This window comes from Stigmatopora argus, chromosome 17 (genome assembly GCF_051989625.1).
Source record: "Stigmatopora argus isolate UIUO_Sarg chromosome 17, RoL_Sarg_1.0, whole genome shotgun sequence".
NCBI lineage: Eukaryota > Metazoa > Chordata > Actinopteri > Syngnathiformes > Syngnathidae > Stigmatopora > Stigmatopora argus.
Window position 1 is genome coordinate 2,485,992 of NC_135403.1, and position 20,224 is coordinate 2,506,215.

The 20,224-nt window shown below is 40.9% G+C and overlaps 1 protein-coding gene and 1 long non-coding RNA gene across 5 annotated transcripts in view; one reads left to right on the top strand and one right to left on the bottom strand.

Moving 5' to 3' along the window:
• Positions 1–8,603: 8,603 nt before the first annotated feature.
• Positions 8,604–12,859, bottom strand: LOC144091643 (uncharacterized). Of its 2 annotated transcripts, none has more exons than XR_013305788.1 (2): positions 12,494–12,859; positions 8,604–8,820 (listed from the first exon to the last, which is right to left on the bottom strand). It is a non-coding gene; the product is annotated as an uncharacterized LOC144091643 (long non-coding RNA). The 2 variants fall into 2 exon arrangements; XR_013305789.1 differs by having other exon boundaries at positions 12,470–12,859.
• Positions 12,474–20,224, top strand: part of pck2 (phosphoenolpyruvate carboxykinase 2 (mitochondrial)) — a 29,372-nt gene continuing 21,621 nt past the window's right edge. Inside the window, exons 1-3 of one of the 3 annotated variants that reach the window (XM_077624143.1) lie at positions 12,474–12,562; positions 18,431–18,643; positions 18,727–18,911. In XM_077624143.1, the coding sequence (XP_077480269.1) occupies positions 18,612–18,643; positions 18,727–18,911 (217 nt within the window). In that variant the 5' untranslated portion in view covers positions 12,474–12,562; positions 18,431–18,611. The other 2 variants (XM_077624142.1, XM_077624141.1) reach the window with 2 other exon arrangements.

Here is a 20,224-nt window from a genome sequence, read left to right on the forward strand (position 1 = left end):
AACGGACATTTCGTTGAACCAACATTTCGTCGAGCGGACGTTTGGTCGACGGATTCGCCACCGGACATTTCGTCGAACGGACGTTTCGTCGCCGGGTTCGCTCGCTCTCAAAATTATAATCATGAGAGAGAGAGACAGAGAGTTTACTGTTGAAAGCGATCAACCAGGTAATCTCTCGCTCTCAAAATTATAATCATGAGAGAGAGTGAGTTTGTAATTGCATTGACATTGTAAGAGCATTAATATCTAAATATCTAATATCAAAATTATCAATAAGTTGCGTATTATTGGCGTGTGTGTACATGTTAGTCGTCGCCGGATTCGCTCGCCCCGCCCCCGGATTCGCTCGTATTGGCGTGTGTACATGTTTTTCAAACTACGGCCCGCGGGCCATATACGGCCCGTTAGGCTTTTTAATCCGGCCCGCCGACGTTGTCCAAATTATAGTAAAAATCAATGACCTCATTCATTTCCCTTTGCCCTGCAATACCGCTCATCACTCTCAATTTAAAGACTGCTTTCTTTCGTTGAATAATAATATGTTCTTATTGTTGAAAGTAAATTAGAAAATAAATTTTCACCTTCGTTGAATAATAATGTTCTTAATGTTGAAAGTAAATTAGAAAATAAATTTTCACCTTCGTTGAATAATAATATGTTCTTAATGTTGAAAGTAAATTTGAAAATAAATTTTCACCTTCGTTGAATAATAATATGTTCTTAATGTTGGAAGTAAATTTGAAAATAAATTTTCACCTTCAATTGTGTCTTTTTTCTTATATTTCAATCCCCAGGTTTGATAAATTACATTGCGTGTCCAAATGCTGTCAAATTTTAGTATCCATTCTGGCCCGCAAGTCAAAAGGTTTGCCCACCCCTAGTATAGACAAATTTGCTGGACGTCCGGCTGCCATTGACGGCGGTAGACGTCGGATTCATGTTGACTGTTGCGTTATATATCCACTTGATGGAGCTCTAATAACAGAAATAGCATCTGCACCTCAGTCAACATGAATCGGACGTCTACCGCCGTCAATGGCAGCCGGACGTCCGGCTGCCATTGACGGCGGTAGACGTCCGATTCATGTTGACTGCTGCGTTATATATCCAATTGATGGAGCGCTAATAACAGAAATAGCATCTGCACCTCAGTCAACATGAATCGGACGTCTACCGCCGTCAATGGCAGCCGGACGTCCGGCTGCCATTGACGGCGGTAGACGTCCGATTCATGTTGACTGCTGCGTTATATATCCACTTGATGGAGATCTAATAACAGAAATAGCATCTGCACCTCAGTCAACATGAATCGGACGTCTACCGCCGTCAATGGCAGCCGGATTTCCGGCTGCCATTGACGGCGGTAGACGTCCGATTCATGTTGACTGCTGAGTTATATATCCACTTGATGGAGCTCTAATAACAGAAATAGGATCTGCACCTCAATCAACATGAATCGGACGTCTACCGCCGTCAATGGCACCCGGACGTCTACCGCCGTCAATGGCAGCCGGACGTCCGGCATGCTGGTGCCACTGACCACTGAATATATCATTGTTGGGCAGGAGGGCGCTGCCTTAAATGTTGAACCGAACGCATTTCTTGCGCGATGGTATTATTTACCTATCTCATCGCCACACATAACTTTGTTGGTGAATGAAGATTTTATGTCCAGAGATTTTGGACCAATGATGAAAAACGCATCACAGGTAACTTGGAAGGCGACAGAGAATCTGTTAATTCTCGTGTCCCCATATGGGACAAAGATAAAGATTTTGTGCAAAAATTATATGATCTCAAAACTAAGAGAAGTGATCGTTGGTCCACATGACATGCAGCAGATGTTGCAAATCAGCGGAAGTGATAATGATTTAAAGCAAGACATGCTAAAACACGTTCCCGAAAATTTGTGGTCAAAACACGAAACAGACGTATGGTTGGTCAAATCAGCAAACCCCGTCAGAGTAAGTCTTAAACCTAATGTGGATCTTCCGAGACGCGCGCAGTACCTGTTGTGACTGGAGGCAGAAAACAGCCTTGGACCAACAATCGAAGGGCTTTTTTAAAGCAGGTGTGTTGATTGAGACTAACAGTTACTGTAACAGACCACTATTGCCGATAAAGAAGGCAGATAAGTCAAAATATTGACTTGTGCATGACTTGAGGTCAGTGAATGATATCGTTCAGGAAGGGCCTATCGAGGTGCTAAACACACATACCCTATTAATGAACGTTCTGCCCGAGGCTACATTTTTCACGGTGATAGACTTGTGCTCAGCGTTCTTTAGTTTGCTGTTACATGAAGACTCCCGACATTTGTTTGCGTTCACATACCAAGGGAAACAATATTGCTACACGCGAATGCCACTAGGGTTTAAACAGCCTGCATGTATTTAACCAGGTATTTAGGGAAGACCATGAAGGGATTCAACTAAATAGCACTGTGTTATAGTACAGTGGTACCTTGAGATACGAGCCTTCCGGGACTGAGCTCGTATGTTGATTTACTCGTATCTCAAATCGTTTTCCATAGAAATGAACTGAATACAAATTAATTCATTCCCACCATCTGAAAAAAATACCAAAAAAACAGGATATTACAATGGACAAACATTTTTATTGGTTGAAATTCACCATCTACTAACAGAGTAAAAAATAACTACTGGTTATGTTTAATAATAAAATGAGGCATTATTTTATACAACGGGGAGTTCGTGGATAGGGGAGAGAGAGCGCGAGAGGGTACTCGGACGTTTGGTCGCCCGGACGTTTGGTAGAATGGACGTTTGGTAGAATGGACGTTTGGTAGAATGGACGTTTGGTAGAATGGACGTTTGGTAGAATGGACGTTTGGTAGAATGGACGTTTGGTAGAATGGACGTTTGGTAGAATGGACGTTTGGTAGAATGGACGTTTGGTAGAATGGACGTTTGGTAGAATGGACGTTTGGTAGAATGGACGTTTGGTAGAATGGACGTTTGGTAGAATGGACGTTTGGTAGAATGGACGTTTGGTAGAATGGACGTTTGGTAGAATGGACGTTTGGTAGAATGGACGTTTGGTAGAATGGACGTTTGGTAGAATGGACGTTTGGTAGAACGGGTTCAAACATGAGAGAGAGTTTACTGTTGAAACCAGCTCTCAAAATTATATTCATGAGAGAGTTTAATATCTAAATACTGTTGAAACCAGCTCTCAAAATTATATTCATGAGAGAGAGTGTAATATCTAAATATCTACTGTTGAAACCAGCTCTCAAAATTATATTTATGAGAAAGTTTAATATCTAAATATGGACTGTTGAAACCAGCTCTCAAAATTATATTCATGAGAGAGAGTTTAATATCTAAATATCTAATATCAAAATATCAATAAGAGCACTCATTTAACACATCGGCTGCTGCCATTGACTGTCATAGGCGTCCAATGAACCTTCATTCTCTCCGGGAGAAATTGCAATGTTGAAATAGTTTAGATGGTCTTTTTTTTTCAAACAAATAAAAGTCTTAGTATACTTTTAGCCCGGAACTTTGACATTAAAATAAAAGGCAATAAGTAAAATTAATTTATTAGAAAGAAGACAAAGAAAATTCACAGATTGTGTTTTTATTGAAGCAGTAAAACTTACAAATTCTAGCAGTAAAACTTACAAATTCTAGCAGTAAAACTTACAAATTCTAGCAGTAAAACTTACAGATTCTGTACAAAAATTACAAATACAAACTTTTACAAATTCTGTACAAAGGGAATTCACAGATGGGAGTTTTTATTAAAAACAGTAAAACTTACAAATTAAATGCAATGGCTTGCAGGTACTCTACTTTGTTCGCGAATCGATCCGGGTTTTCATAGTCCTCCGAGATCTTTTTCAACCACTCATTAATAGCTGCATATTTCTTTTTGGTGTGTCTGGGCATAATACCGCATGAAGCCTGTTGTATTGTTATTTCCCAGTCATTCTGCTCTAATTGGAGTTTGTGTATAAGACGACATAAATTTGGATGCGCAACTGACATTCTACGTTGAAATGCGTGGTGCCAACCTTCAACTGAATTATTTGTGTGAATAATTTGAACCTGTTCTACCTAACGTCCGTTCTACCAAAAGTCCGTTCTACCAAACGTCCGGCGGCCAAACGTCCGGCAACCAAACGTCCGGTCACGGCGCGAGAGAGAGTCACTTGATGGATGCGCTCGTAACGTAAAATAAACTTTAAATTGAACTTAAATCAACTTAGATTCCGATACACACACTTCAGAAAAGTGATCTTATGTTACACTAAATTTAAACCTTCTTGTGCAATAACCCAGGCAAAGAGGTTAATGTATTCCACTGCAGCTTTCAAGGCGAACTGCTTCTCCAGCCGTATTGGCGAGCCAGTTCAGAAACGCATATACTACTCATGTTTTTCGATTATCTCGTGCTTAATATCGATTGTCATCATATGCCTTTTCTTCGCACTACCCTTCATTGCACCGGCTTGCTATGGACCGGTTGTGTTTCCTTTAATTCTGCACAGACTAACGCTAAAAAAACAATGGGGTATCCAGGGTACTCGGACGATTCGCCGAAAGACGAGAAAAAATCAGGCATGTAGCCTACAAAATTGGTGTAGTGACCCAATGAATACTTTCGTAATAAAAAAACTTTCAGCACTGGCGTTCGTCCCAAAGGAGGATGTCATAGAAGCATTTGATGCATTAATGGCTTCACTAGACGAGGAAACAGAGGAAGTACGAGCAGAATTTCTCACGTACTTTGAGACTACTTGGCTAGGTACTGATATAAGGGGAAGGCGACGCTGTCCATGTTTTGCTATCCCCTTATGGAATGTTAGAGAAAAGACCTTGCTGGGAATACCACGCACTAATAATTCTGTTGAAGGTTGGCACCGCGCATTTCAATGTAGAATGTCAGTTGTCCATCCAAATTTATCTCATCTGATAAACAAACTCAAATTAGAGCAAATTGATTGGGAAATACAGATACAACAGGCTTATGGTGGTATTATGCCCAGACAGACCAAAAAGTCGTAAGCAGCTGCTAATGTACGGTTGAAAAAGCTCATGGATGACTATGAAAACCCGAATCGATTTCCAAACAAACTACAGTACCTAGAAGCCATTGCGCGTAATTTGTAAGTTTTACTGTTTAAATAAAAACTGCCATCTGTGAATTCCCTTTGTACATAATTTGTAAGTTTGTATTGTATTTGTAATTTTTGTACATAGTTTGTATTGTATTTGTAATTTTTGTATCTACTTTGTATTGTATTTGTAATTTTTGTACATAGTTTGTATTGTATTTGTATTTTTTGTACATAGTTTGTATTGTATTTGTATTTTTTGTACATAATTTGTAAGTTTTTCACTGCTTTAATAAAAACACCATCTGTGAATTTACATTGTCTTCTTTTTAATAAAATATTTTTTTGAATGGCAGCTTATTGATAATGTGTTTAATATTAAAAAGCAAGTTAAATGATTATCTTTGTACTGGCTCTTGACTAATTCATTTGAATCATGTCTATTTACTCCCAAATGACCCAATATTCTTTGCCTGACAGATTTTGTGTCAGTTGACTTATATAGTCTTATTCATGTTGTTTACGTCTGACGGTGACAGTGTTCAGTGAATTTGTTTTGTAATCCATTTGTCACTCAACTACAATAATCCTTTTGGTGACCCACCCTTGCTGACTCACAGCACCAGTAAAAACAACCTAAACCACTTGGCAAGACGACTAAAGCTGAAAGGAATGGTAAACATGCAAAACTTCTCCTAAATGCATGGCCATGCAAACACACAAAGGGGCACACGTACAGTATATGTACACACACACTAGCCCAGACATGGGCAAACTACGGCCCGCGGGCCATACAACAGCCCGTTAGGCTTTTTAATCCGGCCCGCCGACGTTGTCCAAATTATAGTAAAAATCAATGACCTCATTCATTTCCCTTTGCCCTGCAATACCCTCGTTTCCCCGATAGATAACGCACTAGTCTAGACATTTGTTGGAGTGTAACTTGGAGAACAACAACACAGTTCCCACTGAAATGTGAGTTTCTCTACTGTGTTAAAAATAGCAACTTGCACATGTACGCACAGCAGCAGTACAGTAGCTTAATTAACATGCCGCTCATCACTCTCAATTTAAAGACTGCTTTCTTTCGTTGAATAATAATATGTTCTTAATGTTGAAAGTAAATTTGAAAATAAATTTTCACCTTCAATTCTGTCTTTTTTCTTACATTTCAATCCCCAGGTTTGATAAATTACATTGCGTGTCCAAATGCTCCTGGCCCGGCCCTTCTGTCAAATTTTAGTATCCATTCTGGCCCGCAAGTCAAAAAGTTTGCCCACCCCTGCACTAACCTGAGATTTAGAGTCTTTTGCCTGGAGCTACGTGCCTGGCAATGAGAAAAAACAACACAATGAGAAACATCCCCATTTTTATTAGTTTAATAAAATAATAAATTAAACACTAATTTTTTCACACACAGTTTACAAGAAATTACAATTAATATACATTAGATGAAATTTATGATATGTTAGAGAAAAGACCGGTCAAATGGCATCTCACTTTTAGTTCTAGTGATGTGTGCCAATGAGAATATTTTAATTTTAAATAATTTCCCATTATTTTAAGAAATATATATTCAAAATGATTTGCTGAGAACCTTAATTCAAAGATTAATCTAAACGTTTTCTATGCTGGTGTAAGTTTCTATTTCTTCTGTCACGTACTGTTCTGCGTGTGTTTGGCCGTGAATAAATGCCCTTGTTATTCCTAAATGAATGTTATCTGTAACGGGCCGTATATGGCCCGCGGGCCGAGGTTGAAAAAATGTACACACACGATCTGGGGGCGGGGCGAGCGCGCGAATCCAGTTTCGGCGAAATGTCCGTTCGGCGAACTGTCCGTCGGCCAAACGTCTTTCGGCAAATCGTCCGGTCACGGGTATCCAGTAGTGATTGTACGCATCTTAAAATTTTCAGAATTGATCAATCAGAGTCGATTTGTAATAACCCAGGCTCGATGCTGTTGTCATACCCAGATATCATGATCAAGAGGTGTCTGACGGTAAATCCTGCGGACACTGTGCCATTTGAATTTGAAGGGGAGGCTCATGAGTGCTCATCGGAGAGCATGAAATATACAAAGTTGTGTCCAGAGTTGGAATCTACTCCTTTGCATAATGGAGAAGTAACATACTTTGTGGATGGATCCTGTTAAAGATTATCTTGGCAATCATGCTGGATTTGCAGTTATTAAGCAGGAGGGAAGCAATTTCACAACAGTAAAGGCAGAGAGTTGTGATCAGCCATGCTCTGCGCAGCTAATTGAATTGAAGGCGTTGAATGAAGCGTGTGTGATGGCCGAAGGGAAAGTAGCAAACGTGTATACAGCGTATGCGCATGGTGTGTGTCATTTGTTTGGAGCGGTGTGGAATGAGCGTGGATTCAGGAAAAGTGATGGCTCTCTGATACATCATCACAAGCAGATAGTCGATTTAATCTCAGCCATGATTCAACTAAAGAGACAAGCCATTATTAAGTGTCAAGCACATAAGAAAGGTAACGATGAAATTGTGCGGGGAAATAATGCAACTAACGAAGCAACAAAACTGGCGGCGAAAAGCCAGGTCACTGTTTTGGCTCCATTGGTATCAATAGAACCAGTTGCGACACTGGATGATATTGTGTTAATCTAGCAGAAGGCAGGCCTAAATGAACATAATTTGTGGCAGCAGAGAGGTGCGTCAAAGTACGAGAAAGGTTTGTGGAGATCGCACGATGCGTTGCTTGTAGCACCAGTCTCATTGCTTATAATACTGGTTTCTGATGTGCACAATTTAGACCATTGCACACTGGGGGAAGTTGTGAGAAAAATTAAGCAACAAGGATATTGGTCACCATACTTACAGGCAATGGTGGATGAAGTTTTAGGACAATGTGAAGTCTTGCACAAAACAATGTTTGGAAGGGTATCACAACACCAATCGGACATATACATCTTCCAGAAGGTTCGTTCAAACATCTTGTTTTAAACTTTGTAGACATGATCAAATATGTGCAAAGAAAAAGGTGCATGCTGGTAGTGATCCACCGATTTAGTCGTTGGGTCGAGGCAACAGCGTCAAAGGATCAAAGCTCGGAAATTCTTGTTAAGAGAAGTAATTCTGCGATTTGGTATACCTTCTGAAATACGTTCTGACAATAGCCCGGCAGTTGTCCATAAAGTTGGCAAAGGAATTTCGCAACAATTGCAAATAAAACAAAGGTTAGGCTGTGTTTCACCCGCAATCGCAAGGTATGGTAGAAAGAGTTTATGGGACACTCAAAGCAAACCCCAGCAAAATATGTGCTAGCACAAAGCTGAACTGGCTGGATGCGGTACCACTCGCACTAATGAGCTATCGCATCCAGACTAACAGGATTGCCCATCTAACACAGCATGAAATGCTTATGGGTCGACCCATGTCGCACCGCAGTTGAGAGGACCCCAAACCCTTGACCCCAGGACTGTGAGGCCGATGCGCTAACCAATTGCCGGGCCGCCACATTGTAGTGATCTTTAAATAATTCACCCAGGGAACTATTGAATTGAATGCTTTTATTGTCATGATACAAGTATAATGACATTTAAAGCTTTCGCCACATAGTGCACAAATAACGGCAGACGGACAAATAAATCATTAAATAAGTAGTCCAAGTGAGGTCAGCAGAGTGAAGCGCGCTTGTATAGTCTGAAGTCCAGGATGAGTTCCATGGTTGTTGGAGACGTTCATCGCCAAGTCACACCACTCGCTGAGTCTATAGACGCAACAACAAACAAGCAGCCATAATCAATATATATAGTAGAGATAAATAATAAATAAATAAGTAGTCCAAGTGAGGCCAGCAAAGCGGAGCGGGCTTGTTCCATCAGAAGTCCAGGATGGGTTCCACGGTTTTGGAGACGTTCAGCGCCTAGTTGCAACACTCGCTGAGTATTGTGGGGTTTATAGTGTTCCAGGGGTGAATGTTAATGCAAACCTCCTTACTCCCAGGTTTTTACCTGGGATTAAGGAGGTTTGATGACCGGTGTGTTTTGTTGGAGTGTGAATAAATCTTAATAAGACATCGTTACTGTTGAACAGTGGTCCCCAAACTATTCCAGAAAGGGCCGCAGTGGGTGCAGGTTTTTGTTCCAACCTGTGAGAGGAAACCTTTACACCAATCTGGTATCTTAGAATTGCAATCAGTGGATTGCAGTCAGGTACTTCTTTTTCCAGAAGAAACCTCATTGGTTAAACTGTGTTGGATCGGTTGGAGAAAAAAAAAACTGCACCCACAGCAGCCCTGATGGGGCCCTCCCGAGCACGCAAGTGAGTGAGTTTGTGTGTGCGTGTGTGTGCAAACATGTGGAATTCGGTCACTGAGGAAATAATTCAAAATGGTAATCGCAGTTTTTTCCTTAAAATTGGCATTGTAGGAATTTTTTACCCTCTAATTACAATTGGTGATACAAAAGTTGAGAGACAAATAGAAAAGAGATCAATGAAATGAAATATTTTGATTCAATGAAAAATTATTGATTGATGACTTTTGTTATGCAAAATTTGAGTAAAAAATCTAGAAAAAGTGAGATTCTTTAATGGCTTCTTTTACTACTTTTTATTCTTCTTGTTTTTACTTCTTAGTTGCTGTATTTTTGCATGTGTGCTATGATCAGATTTATTTTTAGTATTAATAACCCGAATGTTTCTGCTACTCAATCACTTGTTGTGTATGATATTCCCATTCAGTGTTCTCCAACCGGCTCTCCTTCACATGATCATATGATGCTGTTCTTATGGAAGATTATGAAATAATGCCTGTGACCCATGGTTAATTTGCTTTGAATGTGGACTTTTATTGCTTATGGACCCAGCCTGAGATCGCAGACCGCTGGAGGAGGAAGAACTACGAGAAGAAGAGTTTCAGTGGCGGACTATCTAGTCAAAGAGGATTCGATTTTTATATTTTCTTTCTAGTTTTTTGTTACCAAAATGAAGTAGTGCGTAAAGTATGTATTTTTTCTTTCATGTACAGACGCTCCCCTACTTACGAACATTCAACTTACGAACAACGGTACATACGAACATGTCTGCAAATTGCGTTTAAGTCGAAAAATGTTCGTAAGTCCAATTTTGTATTTTTTTCCGAGTAGTGCTTCTTTCCGCCGCTAATGCCGACGCCTGGCGCTGTGAGGGCTCAGCTCACCCAACATCTACCTTCTTCGTTGCAATGCGGAAGTGCGTGAACGTATCTCCAGTGGGCAAAGAACCTTTTTCATTTGTATCATTAAATATCTCGTGCATCCATTATTGAATATGGTTAGTAAAAAGCGAAATGCTTCTATTGAGGAGTTGCAAGGAAGAGGCAAGCTATTTCATTTGAAACGAGTGGCAATAATAACGAAGCTTGATGCGCATGAGAGTGGTGAGCGTTTCACGGGCATTGAATCGTTCGACCGTCAGTACCATTTATAAACAGAAAGATCGAGCAGCAGGACCCAAATATTGAACGTTGCACAAAGTTTGCAAATCAATTGAATGATGCCATACAGTGCTACCGCATCATTTATGATGAAAAAAAGAAGAAAACTGTGCAATCGTCGTTAGATCGCTTCTTTCGGCCAGTTTCTAATACATAAATCTCTCTCTCTATATATATACAATACTGTACATATTCTCTCCATTTTATTAAATGTTTTTTTCAGTACAAACCAATGTGTGTTACTTATACAAGCCTTAAACATACAAATGCACTTATATAAACCTTCAATATACTTATATAGGCCTTAAACATAAATTATATTACAAAATATAGCACTGAATCAACTTACAAACAAATTCAACTTATGAACAATCGCTCGGAACGTAACTCGTTCGCAAGTAGGGGAGCGTCTGTATATGTCAAAAATGCTTTTTTTACTGAAGGTTTTAATGTGTTTTTACTTTATTTGATTGCAAGTTTTGTTGCAGTTTCAGCTGTGTTAACAAGGGGGTTGTAATATATTTTAAATATACATTCCCATTTGTGTCATATTCAAAAGATATTTTCTTGCCAGAATGTAGGATGCTTCATGCTTACTGAATAAAGTGCTAGTCTCTATCTGATCATGGGGGTTGCATAGGATTCTTCACAGCAATGTGTGAACGGAGTAGAAGGCTCTGGTGTTTGCAGTATAAACAATTGCTCCTGTGTTCTGAGAGTCATAAAAGTTGTTCAAAGAGAAACGAAACATTGTCAAAGCTTTTATTGATTAACCTGTCTTAATATCTTGTTTTTATGGTTAAAAGGGAATTGTCATATCTTGAGAATCTCTGACCCAACAGATGTCTAAGTTAAGACCCAATAGTATTTGATTTCAAACCAGCCATTTTCCTTTGTAACTGAAACCCACCCACTAATATTCAAATTAACACCCACTTTGGGCGGAGGCAATGAAGGCTTTAAAAAAATGGAGTTTTGCCTTTTCCCTTGCTAATAAAGAGAATTGGCTGTGGAAGCTTCAATAATGTCTTGCCTATATTTTGTCACTTGTCTCACCAAATCTTTAAGAACAAAGAAAAGAACATCTTACAGTATGTACATTTTAATATTACAATAGGTTATTGAAATATTTTTTTAAAGATGAACTTCTTAAAAAAATTAGCTCTTCTGTTTGAAAAAAAAATCTATTTATTTCATGTGACTTTCATGCATAAAAGCAGTTTGGGGAAAGTAGAATAGCACAGCTATGAATGTCTAGATTTGGGTGGCCCGGTGGCCTCACAGTTCTGGGGGTCGTGGTTTCGGATCCAGGTTTGTCCACCTGTGTGGAGTTTGCAAGTGCTCTGGGCCTGCGTGGGTTTTCTCCATGTGCTCTGGTTTCCTCCCACATGCATAGTAGTCTGGTTGGACACTTTAAATTGCCCCGAGGTACAAGTGTAAACTGTTGTTCATCTCCAGCACCCCTGAGCTAATTGAGAGGCAATGTTTAAGTGACTATTTAGTGGTAAAACTGAGAAGTGCAACAGAATATAGGCTGAATTTAACCTTTTTTTGCAGGCCATAATCAGTATTTTCATCATTTGTTGCAGCCCAATAAAAACTGGGCAGCTGCTTGCAGTTGGACCCCAGGCCTTACTTGCACACTTTTTTTTTTCATTTTATTTTTTATTTTTTTTACTAGAGCCACTGTGGGCATCTGGTAAAATTAAAGTGAAATGCAACCTAGAATAAAGAAGAAAAATGTAATGTAGCCCAACTTGGCAGAGTAAGAGTAGTGTTTAATCTTCACAAATCTACTCAATTAAAAGTAAAAACTATGGCGTTTTGTAACTAATCTTAGAAATACATTTGTCTCCCAGGGTTACTGAAGTAATGTAACGATAGTAATTTAGGGGAGTAATTGTAATGCGTTACTTCCGACCTGAAAATAAAATACACCTACAATGAAGTTGGGAGCTGGTTGTACCTTCTTGAGCGCGACCATATCTTCAGGCAGATGTAAAAACTAGTTCCCGATCCTCTTCAAACGACTTAGGTCAGGATGAAACAACACACCTAGCCCGTAGAGACAACTGACAAGTATTCAAACCAGTAAATACGTGCCCTTCGTGTTAAGTCTGTATTGCCTTTGTTTAAATGAGTTGTTTTGCATTAACAATAAGTGTCTACTTCCGGGTTCGAGCGACTATACGCGGCCTGGCGGGCCAGTCTGTTTTCTATAGGTTGGTCAGCTGGAGCTGCTGTAGGAACTTTGGAAACTTGCGTCAGCCAGCCGGCGGTTTGGCTTGAAGGAATGAACGAGGATGGGGGTGGGTAAAAAGAGCTAAAATACGGCAGTGTTCAGGACACACACTGAGTGGAAGTAAACCACTTGTCGACATATTTTGCGCTCATCAACCGAGAACTTTTTTGTTTTTTTAAAGAGCCACCGTTTGTAACTATAACGAGCGAACCTCCACCTACGGGAGGAGGAGGGGGTTATCAATTAATGCCTGCACGGAGTTGACATTAACATCCAATGTCCTCACATCAGTATGTCGCTGAGCAAAGTACAAGGTCCGCTCCGGGTACAGATATGAGCTGCAAGCAACTCTAACAAACATTTATCTTGCCTGGCTAGCCTACAATTACCCCAACCCCACGCTTTTATTTCACTAGTTCGACTTTTTATTCTATACCGAAGATGTCTTGCCTTTTCCTGGGAGTTATACGAAGGTAAGCAATACTGCATTGTCCATTATGTGTCATTTGCACTCGGGACATTACATTCATGTAAGTATGGTTTCTAACTTTTTGGAAGGATCCAACAAGCTTAATTTGCTTTAAATAGTCGGAGAAAATTATGTGCCGCAGTGTTGAAACAAATGGCCCTAGTAAAAACCCGAAATGTATTTGATCTAGTCCAATCATTCGTGGTCATGTGTAAATAGCGACGCCTTAAAAAATATAGGAAGTTTAGATAAGAATTTAGTATACCAACGCTTGTGCATGAAAAGTTTACTTGAACGCTTTCAGAGACTGCACACAAAATTTGACACTCAAGATCTTTAATTCTGGACTAGTGGCTATTTTTTATTCATTTAAAATAACTTAAATATTACCAATTATTGTAATATTATTTAGTTAAACATTGATCCTTGCATTATATTATTTTTTTACAATTATGAATAAGTAAAACATTAATTGGACATCCAGAGCTGACAATGGCAGCTGATGAGTTCAATGAGTTCCCAGTAAATGTAGGGGAAAAATCATACTTTGTGCATAAAAGGACTAATATCAATATGTTTATTGGTTGCAAATTAAAACTAGTAAACTGCCTTCAAGGCCTTCTCTGCTGGCCTAAGAAATATCTGAATCATATTATATTTTGTCCATCAATACTTATTATTCCAAATGGTCTGTTAGCTTCCTTTCTTTGCTTTCCCCCCTGGTTGCACTGCTTCCAGATGTGTTTTCATATTGAACCATTTAACCAATCACATTTCAGCCATTATTTGTTGCAAGATCAGATCTGCCTCAAAGCCTTCAAAATCAGTTCTGCGGGGTCTGCTGCATTAAACAAGACTGTTGCTTTTAACCAATCAGATTTGGCAACCCCACAATGATTTTTCATAGGTGTTGGCATTTTGCTGGCTGGGACATGTCATTGCTTTCAGCAACTATGATTGGCTAGTAGGCGGGCCAAAGCAGCCAGAGATCGCAAACTCCACCCACATGGCCGACAGTGGCAAAAACAAATGGATTCTGTTGCAGATTTCTCTCACAAAGCTATTTTCCAGACGGACTTTTCCAGAAAAAAATGGACATCATTAAGAAAGGGCGGTCAACTCCGAAGCTAGCAAGCCTGTTACAGCCGGGAAAATGGTGTGTGCGGCACTTTCAGTGTGCTAACTTGGCTCCACAAGCAAATAGTATATTGTTGTTTTGATTTAAAGCCATTTTCAAAACGGACTATGCCAGAAATCTGACAGGACAGGCTCGACTTTCATCATTAGCTTCGATGGCGATAGGAAAGAAAGGAGGATGGATATTGTGTACAGTTAAAAATGATTTTTGGTGAGTAAAATACGGCTATATTCCTAAATAATATATCTGAAAAGCTCCAGTGTTTGTATTTAATCACTAAATGCTGCTAGGATGTGGATTTTATCCCAGTTTAATTTTTGCCATTTCGCCATTGACGTCCATCGCTGTCTTTTCCCAAGGAAATCACCCCCCTGGCCTGGTTGTAATGTCTCAAAAGCTCCAGTATTTGTATTCAGTCAATAAATGCTGCTAGGAAGTGTATTTGACCTAATTTTAGTGCATTTTTTGTCATTTCACGTATGGACGTATCGACGTTCATCGCTGTCTTTTTACCGGGGAAATGATACTCCAGGCCCGGTTCTGATGTCTAAAAAGCTCCAGTATTTATATTTAATCAATAAATGCTGTTTTCGGCTGGATTTTACCCCATTTTCGGGCAATGTTTGCCCGTACGCCATTGACGTTTATCGCTGTCTTTTCCCGGGAAAATCGCCCCCTGGCCTGGTTTTAATGTGTGAAAAGCTCCAGTATTTGTATTTAATCATGAAATGCTGCTAGGAAGTGGATTTTACCCCATTTTTGTGCATTGATTTATTGATTATTTTTTACATGTCGCAGCTCTAGCTGCAGTAGAGGTTTTATAGCCATAAAATAGTTTTTGAGGGTTGGATTGATAGGTTGAAGGCGCTACCAGAAAATGCACCGCCCGCCACTGGTAAACTGACATTTCTTTCTTTTTATATATATTTTTAATTTCCCCTTCTAGAAAATTACGTCATTAGTATGGCCAAACAACAACCCACTTTGTCTTAGAAAAAGGCTTATAGACCAAATATTTAATAAATATTTCTGGTATGGAATAGTGATTTTTAATATTTTTTAATATCAATAGTATTCATTCATTCATTCATTTTCTGAACTGCTTTATCCTCACAAAGGTCGCTGGGGGTGCTGGAGCCTATCCCAGCTGACTTCGGGCCAGAGGCGGGGGACACCCTGTATCAGTGGCCAGCCGATTGCAGGGCATGAGGCAGACAGACATTCGCACTCACACTCATACACAGGGGCAATTTAGTGTGTCAAATCAGCCTACCATACATGTCTTTAGGCTGGTCCGGGAAGAACATGCAAACTCCACACAGGTGGACGAACCTGGATTTGAACTCAGGTGAGATTTGAACACTGATGCCGACGAGCTAACCACTCAGCCGCAGGGCCGCCTGAAAGGAATTCAAAAAGCCAATTGTAAAGAGTCATAGAATTGTGCATTAAAATAACAATTTTAGTGGTTTGCCTCACCAGAGTTCACACTCACGATTCATGGGGAATGGAATCAACCTGCAATATTCTACGATGTAACTATAAACTAAAAAAAAAAAAAGCTGGTTCTAAATGGAAAATTAATGGTGTTTATTCTTTTGCATTTTCAAAGACTGAGAATATTTCACACTTAGTGCAACATTCCTGTAAAATGAGTTTTAACTCATTCCCCGCCATTGACACTGATAGACTTCCAAATCATTTTGATTGGAAGGGGGCCAATTGAATGAGTCCATCCTCCTCTCCCATTTATCTCATCTCATCTTCTCCCGCTTTATCCGAAGTCGGGTTGCAGGGGCAACAGCTTCAGCAGGGAGCCCCAGACTTCCCTCTCCCCAGCCACTTCATCCAGCTCTTCCGGGAGTATCCCAAGGCATTCCCAGGCCAGCCAGGAGACATAGTCTCCCCAGCGTGTCCGAGGTCGGCCCCGTGGCCTACTCCCGGTGGGACGTGACCGGAACACCTCCCGAGGGAGGCGTCCAGAGAGCATCCTGATTAGATGCCCGAGCCAACTCATCTGGCTCCTCTTGATCCGGAGGAGCAGCGGCTCTACTTCGAGCCCCTCCCAGATGACCGAGCTTCTCACCTCATTTCTCCAAGAGAGAGTCCGGAGGGAAGCAGTGCACCATCAACACAGTGTCTAGACACACCTTCCCATGAGGAAGCAGAGCCGGGGGACTCTGGGGCGGACTCTCTTATCTCTAGGGTTGTAGTCACCGAAGTTGTTAAAAAGCTCCTCGGTGGCAAGGCCTGGAAAATTCATTTTAGCCGCTTGTATCCGGTCTCTGATTCTTTCGGTCCTGACCCACAGCTCATGACCATACATGAGGGTAGGAACGTAGATCAACCGGTAAATAGAGAGCCTCGCCTTTTGGCTCATCTCCATCTTTACCATGACGGATCGGTGCAGCGTCTGATGCGGACTCTGCATCTCCCGTTCCATTCTTCCCTCACTCGTGAACAAGACCGCAAGGTACTTAAACTCCTCCACCTGGGGAAGGACCTGATCCCCTTGGCATGCCACCTTTTTCCGACTGAGGACCATGGTCACAGATATGGAGGTGCTGATTCTCATCCTGACCGCTTGACACTCTATTGCGAATCGTTCCATTGAGAGTTGGAGATCACAGCTTGATGAAGCCAACAGAACCACATCATCTGCAAAAAGCAGGGATGCAATACTGAGGCCACCAAACCGGACCCCCTCAACCCGATGGCCGCGCCTAGATATTCTGTCTATAAAAGTGATGAACAGAATCAGTGACAGGGCAGCCCTGGGGGAGTCCAACCCCCACTGGAATGGATCCGACTTACTGCCGGCTACACGGACCAGACTCTGACACCGGTCATAAAGTGACCAGACCCCACGTAACAGGGGTTCCAGAACCCCGTAGTCCCGGCGTACCTCCCAAAGACTCCCCGGGGGACATGGTCGAACGCCTTCTCCAAGTCTACAAATCACATGTAGACTAGTTGGGCAAAACTCCCATCAAACTGCGCCCTAGGGTGTCCTGGTGACAAGTGCACACATGGACACCCTTATGCTTGAACATGGTGTTCATTATTGTCAATTGACATCGAGCGCAGAAATCCAACAATAGAACAACACTTGGTTTCTGACCAGGGGTGCCGTTCTTCCCAAACACTCCCCTCCAGGTCTCACTGTCATTGCCCACGTGAGCATTGAAGTCCCCCAGCAGAACGAGGGGGGAGGGGGAGAGGGAGACACTTCACGGATGCGCTTGTAACATAACAAACTTTAAATTTAACTTAAATGAACTTAGATTCCAATACACACACTTAAAAAAAGTTTTAATCTTACGTTACATTAAATTTAAACCTTCTTGTGCAATAACCAAGGTAAAGAGGTTAATGTATTCCACTGCGGCTTTCGAGGCGAACTTCCTGCTTCTCCAGCCGTATTGGCGAGCCAGCTCAGTCACGTTACTACTCATGTTTTTCAATTATTTCCTGCTTAATATCGATTGTCATCAAATGCCTTTTATTTGCACTATCCTTCATTGCACCGGCATGCTTTGGACCTGTTGTGTTTCCCTTAATTCTGCACTGACATTTTATACTAAATAAACACAGAAAAAAATGCAACGCTCCGCCCAGTCCTCGTAGAGGACTTTTTACGAAGGAGATGCGGCGAGAAAGACGCTGAAATCATAAGCAGCCTCTCACTGTCTCGTATGCTCTTATCTCAAAATTTGTCTTCTATCTAAAGGTAAATATTTGCTCGGAATTTTACTCGTATCTCAAATTCCTCACGTGTACCTGTACATCTGGAATATTTTTTTTACTCTGTATTTGTGTTTCTTTTGGCAATATACTTGTACATCTGGAATATTTTCTTTACTCTGTAGCTCTTAACAATAAAAATGAATATATTTTAAAAGCGATCTTTTTCACCTGATTCCTATTCTCTGAAAGTGTTGGTGATTGGACCCTAATTCTGATCACTTGATCGGATTGGGGACATTCCTTTAACTTTTTCTCTTTTACTACCTGGAAAAAAGGCATAACTAATTTCTTTCTTTCTGTATATCAGGAAGGAGGCTGTCAGTGTCAGTTTCCGGCTCCGGTCCTTGGCCTCACTTCATTCATTGCCTGCTGAGGTGGCAGACTTTGTGAAGGGTGCAGTGGACGAGTGCAAACCCAGTGGTGTGCATGTCGTAACTGGCACGCCGGAGGAGACGGCTAATATCTATGCAGGCCTAGAGAAGGAAGGGATGGTTAAGAAACTCCCAAAATATGAAAACTGGTAAGGGACGTTTCCAATTAAAGTTTGTGATCTTACAAGATAAGAATCAGTATGGAGACTACACCTTATGGTTTTTGTGACAGCTGGTTGGCACGCACTGACCCGAAAGACGTGGCTCGGGTGGAAAGCAAGACGGTGATTGTGACCAAGAACCAGCGAGACACCATTCCCATTCCCACTGGAGGAACCAAAAGCCAACTGGGTAGTTGGATGAGCGAGTCAGACTGGGAGAAGGCAAGACAAGAGCGTTTTCCAGGATGCATGGCAGGCATGTTATTGAATTTATACTGCTTTCATCAAATACAGCGGTACTTTGACTTACGAATGATTCTACAAACGAAATACAGTAATCCTTCGAATATTGCAGACGGCGGTGGCGAACAAGTTAGACACAAAGAGCAAATTTTTTAAACTGTGAATAAAAGAACCACACCCGCGGAGATGATTGGCGGTCGCTTACGTCAGAAGCAGCATAAAAAAATCCAATCTTTCAAATTATTTTTTTAAATATAATTGATAATATGTTTTGGCCTTATATTCATTTTAAGACATTAATACATTTTCTTATAATTTTCTCTCATTTTTGTGTTTCTCACATCTTTCATACAACATTTAGACATTTTGACCAATTTGAAATGGTTAAGTTGCAGTTGTGTGAGGACCATGGAACGAATTAGAGAATTTACATATATAGTACACCTGCGTATGAAATTTTCAAGTTGCGAAAAAAGTTCCGGAACCAATTAATTTTGTAAGTAGAGTTACGACTGTACTTTATGTACTGCACTCACAGTGAAAATACTTCCCCCGCTTAATTTAAATTAAAAAAAAAAAACTGGTTATTGGGAGCTTTAGTCTTTTTCGTCAGATTCGCGAGGCATTGGCTCATTAATAGAATCTTCAGGAGGCTTTTTAGGAGGAGCTTTTGCGAGAGGTTTGTGACGCACAAGGAAGATGTTGATGGGGAGTTGTGACTACTGTTTCTTTTTTGGTACAAATATGCTTTTTTCAAGAACACGAAACTGTCAAGGCGATTGCCATTATCCATGGCTATGACCATGTTGTCGTCAATCTCTGCGACACTTTGTTTCACACTGAGTGAGCCGCATTGAAAGTTTCCTCTCAAAGTACGAAGAGCACGTTCTTCATCTTTATTGCAGTCATTGTTTTGGGGGAAATTATACTTCCACTTTACTCCTCTGCGCCGTGCAGGGAGCTCTATTTTCGGATAAGAGCAAAGACGTCAACTCGCAGCTCGGACTTAACTTCCACGTTGCTCCTCTGCGGCGTACAAGCGTCTTAGCTGCTCAAAGGGCTCTATTCTCCGACAAGGGCGATGCCGTCCACTGTAACGTTGCCCGGACCTTGCACTTTTAAACATTTCTGGGAAATTCCACCATCAGCTCCGTTACTGCGAGGCTCTTGGAGTCCGCTGAGTAAGCTCTATTTGCGGTTTAGGACCACGACGTCTGCCGTAATGTCGCCAGGGGCTCGCATTTCTAAAAAAAAATCCACCTCCACCGAGGCTCTCTGCCATTCAATTCGCCGAGCGAGTTCTATTTTCAAATAAGGGCCACGGCG